General features: G+C 30.2%; 2 protein-coding genes across 2 annotated transcripts in view; one reads left to right on the forward strand and one right to left on the reverse strand.

Annotated features, from left to right (window-relative positions):
* Positions 1-687: 687 nt before the first annotated feature.
* The window catches only part of LOC143227819 (chymotrypsin B-like), an 83,907-nt gene continuing 65,770 nt past the window's right edge, over positions 688-18,824 (reverse strand). The window contains exon 10 of the mRNA XM_076459080.1: positions 688-850. Coding sequence (XP_076315195.1) covers positions 716-850 — 135 coding nt within the window. The 3' untranslated portion in view covers positions 688-715. The remainder of the gene's footprint in view (positions 851-18,824) is intronic.
* LOC143227820 (uncharacterized) lies at positions 1,941-10,194 on the forward strand. The gene is made up of 5 exons (XM_076459082.1): positions 1,941-2,294; positions 4,314-4,403; positions 5,664-5,798; positions 6,604-6,786; positions 10,017-10,194. The coding sequence occupies exons 3-5, from the start codon at positions 5,668-5,670 to the stop codon at positions 10,189-10,191; spliced, it is 489 nt and encodes a 162-aa protein (XP_076315197.1). The 5' UTR covers positions 1,941-2,294; positions 4,314-4,403; positions 5,664-5,667; the 3' UTR covers positions 10,192-10,194.

The following is an 18,824-nucleotide window of genomic DNA, read 5'->3' on the forward strand; positions in this document are numbered from 1 at the left end:
TTTACATAAAGATTTTAGACTAACATTAAGCATTTGTGGAAAATATCGAGACTTTAACCTAGGGAATAAGCAAGAGAAAAAGAGTTAAACACAGGAGTTAAAGGTCAGAGAAGATACTGAACTGGAAAACAGTTTATTAATATAGAAATGTAGTTTTACTGAGTCAACTTTTAGTTCTGAGCTATACAGGTAGCTTATTTGGATGAGAAGTAAACCACAATTTCTAGATAACCGCTGAAATCCTTTTATTTTCTCATAGAAATGTTTGTTGTGTCACGTAAGAAAAGGATTATTTATCATTACACTGACGTTAAATCTAATTTTAAGTTTCTTGACTAAGTTCGAAGGATTTACAAAATGTTTGAGCTAGTTCTAGAAAGTTACTAATAGTTTTGAGAAATTTCAGAAAATTACAACTAGTTTATGGAAATTTCTGAAAGTCACTACGACTTCAGGGAAGGTTATGAAAGTTACAACAAATATGAGGAACTTTCAGACAGTTAGAGAAATAAAAACCTGAAAAGTTACGGAATGTTTTAAGGAAAAGTGAAAAATTCCAGAAAATTGATAACAGTTTTGAGTAATTCCAGAAATCTTAAATTATTTTGGCCTGTACTAGAAAGTAACAGAATTTGAAGTATTTCCTGAAGAATCATAAAACCTTTTGAATAGAATCTTTTAAACAGGTTTGTATAATTCTGTGACTTTTTGTTTTTCAGTTTGAAGATATGGTTTTATCAATCCATTGACGAAATGCTGACACTCGCATGTAGACGGTTGGCTCCTCCTGCTTGATACCACAAACTAGAGGACTCCACGATACCAGCCCATAAACAGTCCACTTATTATCTTTTTGTCTCCATGATAACTGATTCACTCTTGAAAACAATCTAAGTTGCATTCCTGTTTATATATACAGATTTTTGTAAATATTTGGCATTGCTTTGATAAAGCATAAGACGCATACTTTGTGAACAATTTTAACTATTATACTTGAATGTGGTAATCAAATGAAGTCGACCACCAAAATGTCTCTCATGTTTTAAAATATTTAAGTAATGTTTTGAACGATGTATCACCTGTGGATAATTACTCGAAGTTTTCTTTACATTATTTGAAACGTCATTTTTGTTTTGTGTTCAGACAAAATTGTTTTGTTTCTCGTATAATTTTCTTTTGAAGATTTTTAGATTCTTGTATTCGACTGAAAAATGAGCTTGACAATTGTTTTATTAAAATAGAACCATTTGTTTCTAATGAGACACAAATTATGTGCAACAAAGTACAGACTTCTTTTGCAACAATGTGCAATTTCTAATCTTAAAAAATGCAATCCATAATTACCAAATTACTTAATTAATTAGATTCTCACTTTGAAACAAACAGACTTAAAATTGCATGCTAGCAAACTTTCAAGATGTCTTGAAAAATGTAATAAAAAATGAATAAAAAGTAGACTACAAAAAAAATCTGGGTGAGACTTTGACCGTATCCCAGTTTAAACACGTGCGAGATTAAGCTCTTAACAATCTCACGGCCCGGCATGGCCAGGTACATAAGGCACTTCACTCGTAATCTGAGAGTCGCGAGTTCGAATCCCCATCACACCAAACATGATTTCCATTTCAGCCGTGGGGGCATTATAATGTGACGGTGAATCCTGCTATTCGTTAATAAAATAGTAGCCCAAAAGTTGGCAGTGGGTGGTGATGACTAGCTGCCTTCCCTCTAATCTTACACTGCTAAATTAGGCACGGCTAGCGCAGATAGCCCTCGACTAACTTTGTGCGAAATCCAAAACAAACCAACAAGTCTGATTTGTTTATCTTTGGGAATTTCTTGTTGCTCCCCCTTCTTCCCAGTATAACCATAATAAGTGTTTTGGTCATCGAGTGTTAGAACTGGTTTTATATGCAAATAACACAGCAATCCTGGTAAGCGTTGTGAGCTGGTTAAACCACATGTGGTTGATATTTAGAAAGGCTTTATTTTTAGGAGTGACACCAACCTCTCACCGATGAAGAGGACTATAACGAATTCGACTGCAATCTGAGGGAGTGAGTTGTACATCTTGTGGACACACAGACTGTATTCTTAAGTTTCAATTTAACAGTGAGCATCGTTTTAAGTGCGAGGGCTACAACAAAAACAAATGCACCGTTTGGAGTAACTTTAGTCCTAGCAGTCCCCTTACCACCACCCTTGGTTATTTTTATTTTATACTATTTGGCAAAAAACCAAGGAACCTCCAAATCTTTAATATGTTTATTCAATTTTATCCAGCCATATAAGTGGTATTAATTTACATGTATCATTTTTCTAATTACTGTATGAAGTACTTTAAGAAAATTATTGAAGTGTTAAATTATCACTAATCTTGTTTGATTTGTTACTTAGTTTTTTGTATTTATATTCTAATTGTTCTTTAGCTTCATTTTTAAATAAAAATAAAAATATTTAATGTTATCTAACAGTCGAGAATGAACTGAAATTTATTACATGCAAACTCTATCATTATGGCAGGATAAACTTGCATTGTTTTATTATCTTAACATACACAGTTTAGTAACTGTCCAAAGCTTTTGATAAATTCCACGACTTCAAGTAGTTTGAGTTATTACAGATATTTTCAAGCTATTTAATATTTGCTTTTGTGTTCATATATTAGCTTCATATTTAATTTATTCAACCCTAATGCATATTTATTATTAAAAGGTTCAGTATTGTGAGAACTGTTTTTAATGGTATTAGTGAAGTGATGGTGTTCAAGTATAATACAGAAATATGTTAAAGAAATTTGTGTATTTGGGACTCTTTTCTAGACTTGCCTAGTAATTATCTAACTAAATATTCCAACATTTTAAATTTTTAGGAAAGAATTACACAATTGTGAACACTATTTAATGACTTTAAGTTTAGGTTCTTTGTATACATGCAAAGATAAAGACTGCCAAGGTATTTGCATTGCAGATATTTATGTATGAAATGTTTTTATTTTAATCAATATGTCATTTATATTTTTCAACAACTTTTAATTAAATCGAGTATAGGCATTGATTTTTTAGTATATGTGCATTGTTTGTCTCAATTGTGATGAATATTGTTGAAAAGCTGTGTAGAAGTGTGCAGAAAGCTTGGGTAATATTTTGCAAATATATCTACAGTAATATTGAATAAATACTGTTCCTCTAGGATTGAATTAAAACCAAAGTTTTTGTAATTCGTAATTATAATAATTATGTTATAATTCTATAATGGAGCTCTCACTACTTACTTTATAAGTATATTATTATGAAATTTATAACTTGTAACAAAGTGCACTAATTGTAGCGGTCTTTTTCAAATATTTTCTTCCTCAAAACTAGATTTACTCGTGGTATATATTTTGATGGACGTTGCACTGCATTATTAGTTTTATATTATTTAAGATGATTGAATCTAGTTTAAACTTTCCTTGCTTCATTAACGTAATTGAAGTGTGACTTTAACAATACTTTCTTTTCTTTTGTGTTTGTTGTTTTACAATTTACATTGTTTTATTTCTGGTCCAAGGGTAGCAGGATATATTTATATTCATCAAAACAAAATTATTTTTATATGTATGTCATCAGTAAGCAACATTCAGCAAGATGAAAGGTAACTTTTGTCATAGTAACTCTGACATTAGTTTGTGTGTAAAGAATTGTTGGATAATTTTTTATTTATATAGGTATTATTCAGGCAGTCAAAATATATACTTTTATTAATTTTTTATAACTTTACAAACTTTAAAACCCAATAAGTACTAAGTAATTACCAGTCTAGTTGGATAACATTAGTTTTATTATTGTAACAACACTTTTGCATAAAGAAAGACAAATTTGCTACTTGTTAAAAATTTCCTGTGGCTTTTGATTGCATGCCTCTAATATATATTTTTTATGAAGAGAATGTTTGAAGCAGTGGAACATATTTCATGTTACAGCATGTAAACTTGACTTAAAAGTAATGTTGTAACTTTTGCATTTTATTAAAATCTACTGTGTATACAGTGTAAGGCTTTATTCCAAATGAGGGTTAAGATGTATTCCTTTAACAGGAACAGAAATAAGGTTTTAATTTCAACTTACTAGCTATGTATATTGAAAAGAAATTTGTAACACTGTAACTTGTTTCAGGTGTTCAGATTTAAATGTTTTGCATATTGGCTGTTTAGAGCATTGATTTTAAGAATAAAATGAAACATTTTACTAACAGTATTGTAATTTTTCTCATTAGAAAATCACTTTCTTACTGTAATAAATATAAAGTTTTATGGATTTTAATTTTTTTAGACTGCCATTGTTAAGAACAACCCCAAAAAAATCCTACAAAGTGTAGGTGATGGAGAAACTGTGGAATTTGATGTTGTAGAGGGAGAAAAGGCAAGTGATAACTGTCACTGTAACCTTAAATTATTGTTGTCATTTAATGCTAAAGAATCTATTTTGTAAAATCAATTGATACAGATTTTAGTGTACTTTATGAAGTTATGATACATGGATAGATAGCACATGTTGAATGCAAGAATTGAAATAATTTCATTTTAAGTTTCCTTACCTTCTCAAATGTAATGTTAATCTTTATGTTATTTGTAACTACTTTGTGTTTTGCACTTTGGAATTTTCGGTAGTTTCTGAATATGTATTTATAAAGTAACTGTTTCATTTTTAGTTGATGTGTTTTCCTCATCATATCTTAAAGCATGTCACAACTTTTTGTAGTAAAGATTTTTTACAGCTTATAAATATTTATTAAAAGTTAGCATGTGTTGTAGTATGTGCTTGTGTTAAAAGTGTAATGCTACTGTGTTTTAAGATACTTGGTATTAAAGCTTAGCTAGTTATAGAAGCCATCTAGTAAAGTAGAAACATTTACTGTTTATAAGTAATAGGTCTGTTGTCAGTGCTCCCACATCTCAAGCTCTCAGGATTTAAGTCAAAAGTTTGTTTCATTCAGTTAAATAATTTAGTATATGTAATATAAAATGTTAATATATGTCATTATTTAATTTATTTAATAAATCCAGAGCAACAAAAAGCAATCATTTCATACAATTTCCAAGCACCATTTGAAAAACTAGTTTAAATTTTAAATATTGTGTTTCATGTGTTAAATGGTTTCCATGACACACACAAACCTTGCAAGTAACAGCATGTTTGATAACTATTTAAAAGAATACCAGATTTCTACTGTGAGGCAATTGTTACAAATAAAGCCTTAACACACTGTTAAAACAAAAAAAACTACTGTAGAAAGTGACATTTTTGAAGGTGATTATGTGACCTGAACTTTCATAATAGCATTGTATCATACTAGATAACAATGTTTTGGTAGTGTCAGTTTGTATCTGGCCCTTAATAGTTTGTTTATATTTTAGAGACTACACTTAATGATGCATATAGTTCTCTAATCATTTATTATACATTGAATTTTTATTACTACCGATTCATTTTAATTCTGTTACTTTAATAAAGTATTTCCCTGTCTTAATAGAATATTTTCTGAATCAGACATACATTAAAATGTTTAGCCAAATTTAATTCTTTGGAACTATTTTCTGAATGTAACTGAATCTTTTGTTAACTCTTGTTTGTTTACAAAATGCATAAGTGAAGAAAAGTATTTTTTTTATTTTCATGTAGGGGAATGAAGCTGCTAATGTCACTGGACCGGAGGGTGCACCAGTGGAAGGAAGCAAATATGCTCCTGATAGGAGGAGATGGTTCTATGGATGATTTCTTAGAGGACGGGGATTTGGAAGAAGGCCTCCTAGAGTAGTGCATTTCACTCTCTCAATATAAAATATTTGAATATGTGTAAAGAAGTTGTGTTATTGGGCATTGACTTCAGTAGTCTACTACGTAGCAGTTTTTCCATAGTTTTAATTAATATTTTATTTTAGTTCTAATGTTCTAGATTAATTATTGCTATTGTTTAAATTGAAGACAACAGTATTGCACTAAAACTTAGCATTTGCTGTAGATTATTACAGCAGTTAACATGTTAAGGAAATGTTTTAAAGTAGATATGTCATATAATTGCTTACATCATAAAAAAACCATGACTAATCTGTTGTATATTATATTAATATTTGACAAAGTATATCAATTATTTTTAAAAAATAAGTAGATGATATTTTCCTTTTGACTATCACAACTAAACAATCGTAAAATTAATATAAATCAAAAATGTAAAAACTCAAAACTCAAATTTAGTTTTCTCATTATGAGTTATAGTTATCATTAAAACTTGTAAGAAATAGTCTGTAGCTATAGCAGCCAAACTCAATGGGGATATTCTATCTATCACACAAAATCTAGATCCCAAGCAAACTAGCAACTAAGGAAAATCAGTTATGGATTAAGAGTTAGTGTGTGAACCCACAATACCAGCTCCTGCTGCCTTTCACTATCTTCAGTTGTTAGTGGGAAGGTTAGATACAACATTCAACAAATAAAATGCTGCAAATTTCTATGAAGTAAAAACCTCAAGCTCCATCCTTTTTATTTAGTAAATGATCTGTAATTAAAAGGGTTAAATATAATGTTGTGTCTAATAAATTAATTATTTCATTTTTTTCAGTCAATATAAACATAGAAAAAAAATATATTATACAGTCGTTCTACTGGGAGTCAAGAACAGAAAAATGAAGGTAAGGAAATCTATGAACCCCAACGCAGGAGACGAAGGCAGCGTTATTATCCACGTTACTTTTGTCGACCTCGAGGTCCTCCACATGGAAACCGACAGGAATGACTTAATGAGGCGAGTTAGTGTTTTTAGAAAACTTAGATACAAAAAAAGTAGTTGGTAAAAGTGGACCAAAGCCATAACAATCATGTATTTTTAGACTAAAGTACTCCTTTAACTCCCAGGCATCACACACTGCACATCATAATGTTTTAGTGACTTACAATTAATGTTTTAATCTGATATTTAGGTTATACCAATTGGTATAAACTTGTGGCTAATAATCCATGTCGTAATGTACAAGTTTTAAGTTCTTAGTTCTTTACTATTTTGTATCTTATATATTTTTTCCATCATCCCTTCATTAAGTGCAAAATTTGACATAAATTACTTATCATAAAATATCATTGCTTAGACAAACCACAGTTTTGTTTGGTTAGAGAAACATCAAATAGAAAAATCAGGGTTATCTTTCCACACCCACCTGTTGCATCTTCTCTTTTCAGATTTATTTATTAATGGTTTTCTCTTGAATGTAATTGTTATATATTTACTGATGGAATGTCAAGGTTTTCATCTTTTATATGGAGCAATGATTTTGTTATATTCCAAATGCAGAATCATTAATTTCTCTTAGCTTTGTTCCCACAGGAAAGATAATGAATAGCTTGAATGAATTTGTAACAGCTGTTATTGCATATTTAGAATGCCAGAAAAATTGTGATATTTATAGGGAGTTGTCTTATTTTTGCTCATTAGTATTCTTTGGTGTATTATTTAATTAAATAAAAAGTATTTGTTTCATTACTACCACTATTATATTAAGTGTTATCAACAACAAAAACAAGAAGACATGGGTAAGTGTTTTATTTCTTGTTTATTCTTCACTTATAAAAGTTACTAAACTATAAAAATGGGGATTTTACTACGTTAGTTTTTAGTTTATGTAAAATACGTAGTAATACAATAAAACATTTCCATGAGGAATGCACACATGCTGCTTTTGGGTAACATAATTTGATAGCATAACATGAGCTGCAAGTTCCCCAAATGTTTTACAACTTTGTGGTGGTGCAGATAGTAGACATGTAATAAAACAATATTTAATTATGTATAGACAGTACTGTTAGAGGTTTAAAGCCACTTAGGATAAACGAATAGTTTTATGTTACAATTTGGAGTCTTTCTAGAAAGAAAGACTAATTTAGCTTTTTTTTTATCTTTTTTTGTGCTTAAAGTCAGTCATATTGACTCCCTTGCATGGAGTCAGAATAGAGAAGCTAACAAATGACATAGTAAGTTTTACTGAAACCAAATATTTGAAATGTATTTAAGATGTTTTAGAGATTACACAAGAGAAATTTGAGAGTTTTGTGATGAAGATAAGTATTCTTAATTTTAACATGAAAATCACATTGTACATGGACTATTCAAAACAAATAGTATATTCATGAACAAGTCTTTTTTAGATTATTAAGAATGCTTCACTTTATTTAATCTGAAAGATTTGTGATGTTTATTAAGACTACCACATTTTGTGAAGACTTTAAAAGAGTACAAATAGTTCATATAGTTTGTCAGATCAACAGAGCCTCAACAAGAGTTAAGTACAATATCTCTGAAACCTAAATAAATTTTGAACGTTTTTTTTCTTTCTAAATTACCCTTTTTATTTCTAGAATGACTCCAAATTGTAATATGAAATTGTTTATCTAAAGTAGCTTTAATATCATAACAGTATACATGTATATTTACTTAAATTTTATTGTTTTTATTGGCCTTTGAATTGTGCCTAACTATTATTATGAGTTGTAAATCACTTGAAATGTGTTGCTTGTGAGTGCATTTCATGAGATCTTTGCTAACATTCATCAATCCTTCTACTAATGGTACAAAAAAATCCTCAGCTTCAAGGTTTCCACTTTTATGATTATAATTTTCTGTAAAAACATGCAAAAGAAAATAGTTTGGTTAGTAAATGGTGCGTTTTCAAATTCCTTTGTTCACACACACACACACACCTTGGAAGAATTAATAAGATGGTGAGGCTTAGTAAGTATGAAACACAAACAGAATTCCTTAACACAAAGTAATCAGTCTTTTTAGTTGTTTTTAAAAAGTATTTATCCTTGTATGTTTTAAAAATAACTATTATTTAAACATTTGTGAGTAAATACTATTTATTGGTTGATGAATAAGTTTCCTGAAAGGAAAATAAGATTTTATAACCATGAGCAAAAGTAATGACTTTATATGCCTATATAATGTTAAATTCCAAACATCCCAAAAGGATGACCAGTGATTAAACCCTTGTATTACTTGTTGGATTGTCTATTTATCATATAGTAAACACTCACAGATTTAAAGTGCAATCTTATTACTGTGGGGAATTGTCATTGTAAACACAAAGATACATGAACTTAACTGTTAAGTGACATATAATGTTATCAGAAGAGGTGACAAGTCAGTGTACTTGTACTAGTAAATTGTACAAGTTGTTATAACAGACATACGTGATTATTATGTTGATCTGTGGTTTTTAGACACATTGACCAACTCCAAATTAAACTTTTTTTAATCAAGTTGTTTTAATAATTTTTTCATTCTAAAGTCAGACATTAGATATGTAAATATAGACCTGTGAAATGTTTGTTTGTGTAATAATTTGTTTTAATTCTTTTGTTTGTGAAGACTCTAAAGAATTACATTGTCATGTTTTCAAAATATTGAATTTTTCCTGTTTTGTATCTTTATTGTTAAGTGCAAACGTGGAAGCAGTTGTGTTGTCTTTTAATAATATTTAATACTATTATAATATTTGATAATTAAACCAAAGGGTATATTAAATTCATCATACAAGTTAATTTCAAATGCTGATATTAGTTCAGTGAAAAAAGAGAAGAAATAAAATATATGTAAGAAAAAAAACAGGTTTTATATAACATTAAGAAATAGTGTAAAGAGATCCAAAGCAAAATGTTGTAACAAAGTTTACTGGTGTATTGTTAAACTATCTTGATAGATTACAGATGTGATATCACAACAGCGTGTTTGTATAAACTAACTGTAAATTCAACTAGAAGTATGTGCCACCATTATTTGAACATATCAATATAAATATTTAAAACTAAAAGTGATGAATTTAGACCTTTTTGTTAAATGTGTATTATAAACACCAAATCACAAAGTGATGAGGACAAAAAGTTTTTTTTTAAACCCTTATAATCACACTCCATTATTACTGTAAATTTCATAAGCTTTCTGTAATTATTGCTAGACTTTGATAAGTTTTGCTCTTTTCAAAGGAAAAACATGACACTGATGAAGATAGCACTGGAGGTGGAAGTCCACAACATGGACAGAAACAAGGCCAGTATTCTAACAGTCTTACTCGTTGTTTTTATTCACGAAATTCTTACAACAGAAGACCTCGGCAAGTTCGTAGTGACACTGAAGGTAGTCAGAGTGGTGGTGATTTGAAGGTATTTAAGTTGTTTTCCTCATGAATATAATGTTGTCACACTAAACATTTTTCAGTTTTGTATCCATTTTCCATTTAGAGGATGTAATAGTTCATTAGAAAGCTTTGTATTAAAGCTAGATTTAATATTGTACTTCTGATTGATAATGAATTCACAGAATTTCTGAAACAATACAGTACCCCAAAAAAATAAAATTGGGAAAAAATATGTTGTAATATTATAAGGTTACTAACTGAGACCTGCAAAACATCCGAGATAGTTTTCATGACCTTTGCTTGAATTTTCTTTATCATTTTTATACACAGTGTTTAAGCTATACCATCTTGAGGCATTGTGTTATATATACATATGCAAAAAACACTGATTGTGTTATATAGATAAATCTTAGTCTATTTGAAAACGTTTTATGCAGTCAATCAAACTTCCATAGATTATTTATGTAATAAAATTACATCTTAAGTAAGTGACACATGTAATAGTGTAAGTTGTGAAGCAGTTAAGAATGTTTAGTGAATGAGATGGTTTTGAGTTAAAACAAAAACTCACAAAAATGAAGGTTTAATAAGTTGTAATAAAGATAAATTCATCTGATTTTTTTCAGAAACATCTGAATGCTTGTTCACAATGTAATAAGTATATGGTTTTAAATGAACTGTGCCTGTATATTTTAGACCTAAATAGGTTGAGAAAGTCCCTACCAATTGTATTTAATATAATACTTGCCTTTTTTGCATTATATTAAACAACATAACTTAGCAAAAAAACAAGTAAGGTGATTGTGATTGGAAATATGTAATTCAAACTTCTTAGACAAAAGCCTTTCTAAAAATGAGACTTGTAGCATTTTATTGAAAAATTTGTGAGAGAAGTTCCAAAAAAGACAAATGCAAGCATATTATTTATATTGATTATCATAAATGTAGACCAATTGAAAACAAATCATTCATTAGTTGTAATTTATATTAGAAGAAATAAAATTAGTGCTCTATCAACAGTAAAATAGCCACATTTAGAATTACTAAGCCTAGATATGCGTATACTTGAACATAAAACAAGAAACTAACACCAAATATAAGTTATAACTATGGAAATAATTAAAAATTACTGCCTAATATAGGAAAAATAAATATTTTAAATTACTTTTAACTCAAAAGCATATGGTAGGAAGATTTATATTTTAAACTAATATGTAAACAGTAAAACATTACTGAGCACAGTTTGTTTATAAGATTGAAACCTTACCCAGCTGATCAAGGTATGTGTTTTGAATTGTTTGATACTAATATTTATCAATTGATGTGTCATAATTTATTTTAAGCATATTTCCAAAACATTTAACGACAGAAAATTACCAACACACCCATACATGTTTTGACTTGAATTTTGTTTGTGTACTGTTCAATGTTTCGTCATTCTATATACCATACAACCAAAGATTCGCTGTCTTGACTTATGGTGCCAGGTTTGAACATTTGTCACGTTATCTACAAAGCTTTTGTAAAGTACTCAGCTTATTCAAGGACAAGTGGAAGTAACTTGTTACTTAAAAAAACTTAGATTTTAGTGACCAGGAACTAATTCAAGATTCCCAACTTTTTATTATACAAGTACCAAGTGTTCTGTGAATGATAGGTTGATAGTAGGTCATATTCCCAACCGCTACGTTAATTGGGTGCAATCACATAAAATAATAATACTGAAGAATAGGAAGGATAGGGTTTAACTCAGTTGAACTTGCCAAATCTTGCCAGTTTGCCCTAAAGACAGAAACTTATTTTAAATACCTAGATTGAAGAAAGGTAGTATTATCACAAAATAAATGTAACATGTAGTTTGTGCAAGTGTGGTGTTTTATTATACATAAATATGTACTTAATTTCATGTTAGTTTTATATTTCTTGAGATACGTGGATAATTTTGCAATTTTATTGTTAAGGAAAATGAACCAGAAAAAAAAACAAAACCAATGAAATAAAGAAGATAAAAAACCATTTCATAGGCCTCGATTCAGAGGTAGTTCTGGTCTTTCTCGCAGAGGATCTCGTGGAGGGCCACCACAGTCTAAAATAGATCCTGTAGACAGTGCAGACAACACTGCTGGAGGAGATGAAGTTTCAAACATTTCAGCTGCCTCACTAACTACAGAACCTGGTTCAAGCACTAAAACAGCAGCTTGTGGTGATGCTGGTCAGACTTTAGAACTGTCAGGAGGGGGAGAATCCAGCATTGGAAATCCTGCTGCTGCTTCATCTAACAGCAAACTTACTAGTGATGAGGTGAGTCTCATTTATTGTTTTCAGCCTTTTGGTCATATAATTATCTTTAGTTTACTGTCACTGTAATCTAAAAATAGTCTTACTTTGTTTTGGAAGTTATCAGAACCTTTAAAGTAATTCTGGAAGAGTGTTTAAATGTTTTATATTAAGAACAATCAGCTTGGGCTCAGAAGGAGAAAACTCTCACAGATTTTCTTTTATTTATAAAGTTTATGTATAGTAATAAAGTGAATTTAGTGTGTTTTAGTCATCCTTATTTTTGAAATTTTGATTTACACTATCTCACTCATTCATTGTTCCAACGTATAAGTAGTTTGCACCTAATTTTATCTACATTAACATTTAGGAGTTACTTAAATACATGAAATTTGGATATTGTGGACAGAAAATAGTGTCCAGAGCAGAAACAGCAGACCTGAATGAAACTGTCAGTTGTTGGGAATCATCCTACAGCAGTGATGATGAGGTTGGTGGATAGAGGAGCAATTGATACCTTCTACAGCTACAATAAGGACAAGAAGAAATATGACTCCTAGTTCAGTAGGAGGTGTGCATAGAACCAAGTTGAGTGACTGAAGGGCAACATTTGTTGTTACTGCCACAGATCAGTTTTGATCATGATGTGTAGAAGCCAGTTTTCAACAGTTCTTCAATCCGAAGATCTAAACCACTTTTGTAAAGAATTTCTCAAAAACTCAAAGGAACAGTTCCAGCCAACTGTCACTTGTAGCCTACTGAGATAGCAAGCTTCTCAGTGATCTTGCAGAGAAAGAACAAGTGAATTATCTGCCATTGATCCTGTCTGGAACCTTAATAAACCAACTTTTGAGTGTTCCAAAGTTGACGGCTAGGAGCTCATCTTGTGCAATGGCACATTTGGTGGAACACTGGTGAATCGTTAAGACAATTTGCTTTGCAACAGTAAGCAACACCAGTCATAGAAGATGGGTACATGTGCCTTTGGAACAACAGTTAACCCTTTTATCATGTAATAAGATTTCAGTCAGTTCCCATTCAGTATCATTTCTCCATCAAAAAATATCATGAATTAGTCCTATATTTTCTTGTATTACACACTGTGATACACAAAACACACATTGCATATGTGGCTGTATAATAACAATGAATTACCTTAATTATGCTAAAAACAAAGAAAATATGACAGTCTGCTAATATCTCTGGATGCCTTGCATCATCTGCCAGCTTGGGCCTCAGCAGACCGATTGTTTGCTCTTATATTTCCCACTCTTTATCCCAGATGTCGACACATCTGATGTCTGGTGGTTTATTCAAACTCATAATGTTGTTTTCTGCTGGTATGAAAACACTTTTTGATGGCTCTGGAGAAAAGTGAATCTTCGCTGGTATTTAACATGCCAACATTGTATCTTTTAGAGGTTGTTCTATTGTGTTTACAAAGACGATTGGACTTTCCTTTGGTCTAGATATTCTAATTTTCAGTTGATTCCAGCAATCTTTAGAATACATTGACCACTCCAGTTATAAAACTACAACTGACTGTGATGAAATAGCAAAAGCCATGAATAAAGTTAAGGACAGTATTTGACTTCAGGTCACCCAACTTAAGATGATCAAACATTCTGAACTAGCCATAACCTTTTTTTGTGACATTCCCTCCTCATGGAGTGTACTTTTTAGCACTATCATTTACAGCAGATGACTAAGACATTATATGCCCTTAAGTGTTGATGTTTATGGGATTTGATATTCAAGTCTATCTTATTTGAACCTCCAAAATGCATCAAACTAAATATTGGGAATCTAAGGACATGTTAATTGAATCTTTTGTTACAAAAAAGCATAAGTTTTTTTTTTTTCAGGTGGCTTAAAAGCCCATTTTGATTTCTGGATTATGGCCCAAAATTATGGCAGTTTTGAGAGGACTACAGGGAAGAACTGTAAGTAGTTTAACATTTGAAAACATCCAGAAAAACATGCAGACCCTTTGAACTTTGATACCTGACATTTGACTTTAACCAGTATACATAACCTTTCTTATATAAATGTTATCACAACACTAATTGTTCTTACTGCTATAGAAACTAGTTGACATTTATGAGGAAAAAGATCTAGGCATAGGTATTAAGAAGTTCTACAGCCTTCTAGACAATATGTTAACCAGTTATAAAACAAATAGAATATCTATTTTCTGTATAGAATCTGACTATAAATCTTAAGGGTGTTCACTCCATAAGATTCTAGCATATTATTTAAGAAAGAGAATTGAGTTGTTAAAGGGAGTCCAGAAAAAGCTGTTTGTGTGGTTCAAGTTTGAAGTTGGAGTTATCTTATGGAGATACATTTAAATTGCTTAACATATTTTTGTTGGAGAAAATATAAGCAATGGTAAGGGGATATAAATGAGATTGCTGAAGTTGATCCCTAAACGACAGCTCGCAAGGACTCTTCACATATCTTAACTTGTATCAAAGGTGACATCATGTTTATTTTTGTAAGTTTTGTGCTAACCAACCTTATAAGAAGTTTTATGATAGTGTAACTAGATACAGAAATATGATGAATGCTTAGGTTGGTTTTTTATTGGCATGCGAGTTTTAAAACTGATCTTGACAGAATAATAGGTAATTTGTGTATTGGTGAGGAACAGTATTTTTTAACAGTTTGTGCAACAAACATTGTATTATTTAAAACTTAAATACTTAAACCAAGTTTTTGGTTTTATTGTTACTTATGTTTTCAAGAACTTAAGAATAAGCAATCAGAGATTACATACCCTCATTCCACTGCACCTTTTTAAGATTGCATGTATTTATATTGGATGCCATCAAATTTAACCTTTGTGAACTCAAAATATCCTCTTAACATTCAGAATGGTCAACGATCTGGAGTATTTTATAGTATGAGTTTCAATCTTAACATGATCAGATTTTACAAAGTTGTTAATCCAATACTACAAGAGTGACTGAACTCCTTATGAAAAATGCTTCAGTGTGATCCAGAATTCAAATTTGGATCTAGACTAACTTTTTGAAAATGCTTCTAAACTTAATGGTATAAGATAATTTATCCTGTCTTTAATTGGTGTTTTTTTTGTTTTTAAATGCTTACTTAATATACTTTTTTCTTGTTTTTAGAATCCAACTCTACAGTCAAATGATGTAGGTTCTGTACCAGCAGAAGGAACTGTGTCTGCTTAAATAAAACTGCAAGACAGTAAAGCCTTACAACTTTTTAATCTTCTGAGTAGATCAGGGTACTTATTACATCCAGAAAATGTTTCTTGTAAGAGTTTGTTTTGTTTTGTTTTTTTTTTATTTGAGGAACAACAAGCAAGTGCATATTATTATAATTATTATTATTAACAACCAAAGGCTGAAAAGTAATGAATATGTTTGCACTGTTTTAAATATAAAAATAAAGTTGTAATAACACAGACATGTTTATGGAAATGTCATGGCAACCAGAACTGTTACTAACATTTTTCTTTCGGGTTTCAATGAATAGCAACACATCTTTTTAAGAATTGTTAAACACCAGTCTTGAATAATTATTGGTCTGTTTTTAACATGGAGGTAATTATTGACAGTGATATATATCAGGGTTCTTAAAATAACAAAAAAGTAACATTTAATTTTAAAGAAGGCTGCCTTCTGTAATACATGTAGTTTTCATTGTGCAAATTTAGCATTTTGGAAGTCCAAAGAAATAACCTATTTCTGTAAATGAACTACTACAGTCAAACATAGCAATTTTAAATTTTATTTTCTAAGGTAAAAAATTTATTTTAGTTGTGGCATTAAACTTGTACAGATCATCTAAACTTTGTAAAATGTGCATTTGCAATAAAACTTGTTTCTGTTCATTAATATTTGTGTAAAACATTTTATGAATAAAATAAAGTTTACAGTAATGAAGGTTTGGTGTATCACATTGAAGTTTCAGCAGAATTTCATACATTATCTATGGTGCAAAAGTTGTTAAATAGGAAAGGAACTGAACTGTCTCGAAGTAGATAGTTTGACAATTTAGGTAATTGAAAGAACGATGCATGCCAATCAGTCAGTACGTGTGTGCATGCTAACTCGCATGGAAATCTATTATTCATGTTGCCCAATTGTACCGTGGAACTGTTAACGATTAAAGTATTAATACCCACACAAGATGTATTTAGAATACATAAATCAAGTTCATTTTTCAATAAAATCAAAATAAAATACTTTGAGAAACAGACACAACCTTATAATCTTGTAAATTTGGTAAAGTGTCAGACACAACCTTATAATCTTATAAATTCGGTAAAGTGTTAAATTCCTAACTGTTTGAGCGTATCTGCAACAGAAGGGTGAAATATATTGGCAAAATGCTCTTAAAATTCGTAAGGCTAAAAAAAATGAGAACTTTGGCAATAAAATTGGATTTTTGAAATCCAAAGCGAAAGGATAATTTTATTTGAAGACGAAAACAAATAATACAAAGGACTTATTTTCACAAAATCAATTTTTTAAAAGCGAGATTGAATTTGTTTTGATAGGACAAAAGTTGCTACGGTTCACTGTTTTAAAAAAAAGTTAAAACCCACTTCCAATACAATTTTCTATTTTAAAAAAATCAGGTTTTTTTCTCGAAAAATCGAAGTCTCTGGCCTTGGTATTTTTAATAAAAAATTTTAATATCGAGATAAGTGTGTATTTTCATGCAGCATCAAACTAATTTCACATGACTTAAGATCTTTAAAAAACGATAAAATTTAAATAAATCAAAATAATACATCTTTTCAGATACTAAAAACCGACTGCCTCTTTCCTTAAAAATGGAATAAACAAAAGAAAAAAGTTTAACAAAAAAATAACTGACATGTTTGAACAAATAAATCGACGTCGTCCTGCTCTAAAAATTTTTTTCTAAAATTTTCTTTGCCTTCATTTTCGGTCATATGTATATATTTGAATTTCGTGCTCTTCTTTTTAGATTTTTTTGTTGTTTTTAACATTTTTGAATCTTTTTCTTATTTTATTTTTTCAGTATTTATTTTTTTACTCTTCCTTGTTGGTAATTTAATTTTTCTTTCTCTGTTTGCACGGCATAGCAAGGTGGTTTAAGACGTCGACTCCTAACCTTAAGGTTGTGGGTTCGAATCCCTGTTGCACCAAACATGCTCGCCCTTTCTGCCATACGGACGTTATAATGTGACGTTCAATCCCACTATTCGTTGGTAAAAGAGTAGCCATAACAGTTGGCAGTGGGTGGTGATAACTAGCTAAATTAGGGACAGCTAACGCATATCGCCCTTGAGTTGCTTTGCGCGAAATTCAAAAGCAAACGAACGACCTCTTTCTGTTCGCCTTATTTTGTTTCAATATTTCTAATCAAATTTCGATACCGCTTCATTATCGAATTATCCGTTTTGAAAGTTTAGTCAACATAAATTTTCACAAAAATATTCCAACTACATCAGTGTTAAATTGTGTTCTGTGGTTGATCGGGATGTTTTCGATTATTTAGTAAAAACACAAGTCCAGTCTACAAAATGACAGTGATTTAATTTATTGCTACAATAAACATTTGCTACAGCTCGTTCACTTCTAGGCCTATATTATGAATGTACCTTTCAACATAAATTCTGATTCTAATTTAGGTCTAAATTCAACCGAAATTATATTTGACTTGTAAACACGTTAAGGAAGCACATGAATAGCAAAATGTTGATGCGATAACTGTTAATACAGAGTGTTTATATATTCATTAAAATTACTTAAAAGTTTAATCTCTCGTATTTACGTCATTATTGTTTCTGTATATTACAAGAAACTTCGAAATTGTTAAATTAAACAGTAAATAGTACGTATTTTTTCTGTTAGTAAACATTTAACTTAAAATATTTAAAATAGAGTTTGCAACAGTATTATTGGGATCAAGGCGTCAAATGTTACAAACAATGAAGATACTTAATCAAATAATAAATCATTTCATTATAATCGCGTGGTTGAGCTCAAAGTTATACGATGGGCAGGCAATCTGTGTTGTGCACACTATGGAATTAGAAACTTAGCAGATTTATTGCTGAGTTACGGGTAAAAGGGGTTAAAAAGAAGAAGATAATGATAAAATTGTAGTATGCCTAGAAGTCATTGAGCTACCAATTGATTCAAGTGAATCTGTACCATCTCGTAAAATGACAAAAACAAAAGAATTCGCAACTTTTACCAACATCGCATGCCTAAAATAAAAAATTTGGCTTTTATCAATCTATTATTCTAAAACTGTGAATATAAATAACAGCGTTGCAAACAATCTAATATACAAGTACTCAAATATTCTTAGAGTCAACGCTGATTATATAGATGTTTTGTATTGAACGTAATAAATACTTTCA

The sequence above is a fragment of the Tachypleus tridentatus genome, chromosome 10 (genome assembly GCF_004210375.1).
Source record: "Tachypleus tridentatus isolate NWPU-2018 chromosome 10, ASM421037v1, whole genome shotgun sequence".
Taxonomy (NCBI): domain Eukaryota; kingdom Metazoa; phylum Arthropoda; class Merostomata; order Xiphosura; family Limulidae; genus Tachypleus; species Tachypleus tridentatus.

Bases quoted from the DNA above. Each gene is read 5' to 3' on its own strand.
- LOC143227820 (XM_076459082.1), top strand. From the start codon at position 5,668: ATGAAGCTGCTAATGTCACTGGACCGGAGGGTGCACCAGTGGAAGGAA. The intron at 5,799-6,603 runs GTGCATTTCACT...CATTTTTTTCAG, and splicing joins GAAGAAGGCCTCCTAGAGTA to TCAATATAAACATAGAAAAA. The intron at 6,787-10,016 runs GCGAGTTAGTGT...CTCTTTTCAAAG, and splicing joins GACAGGAATGACTTAATGAG to GAAAAACATGACACTGATGA.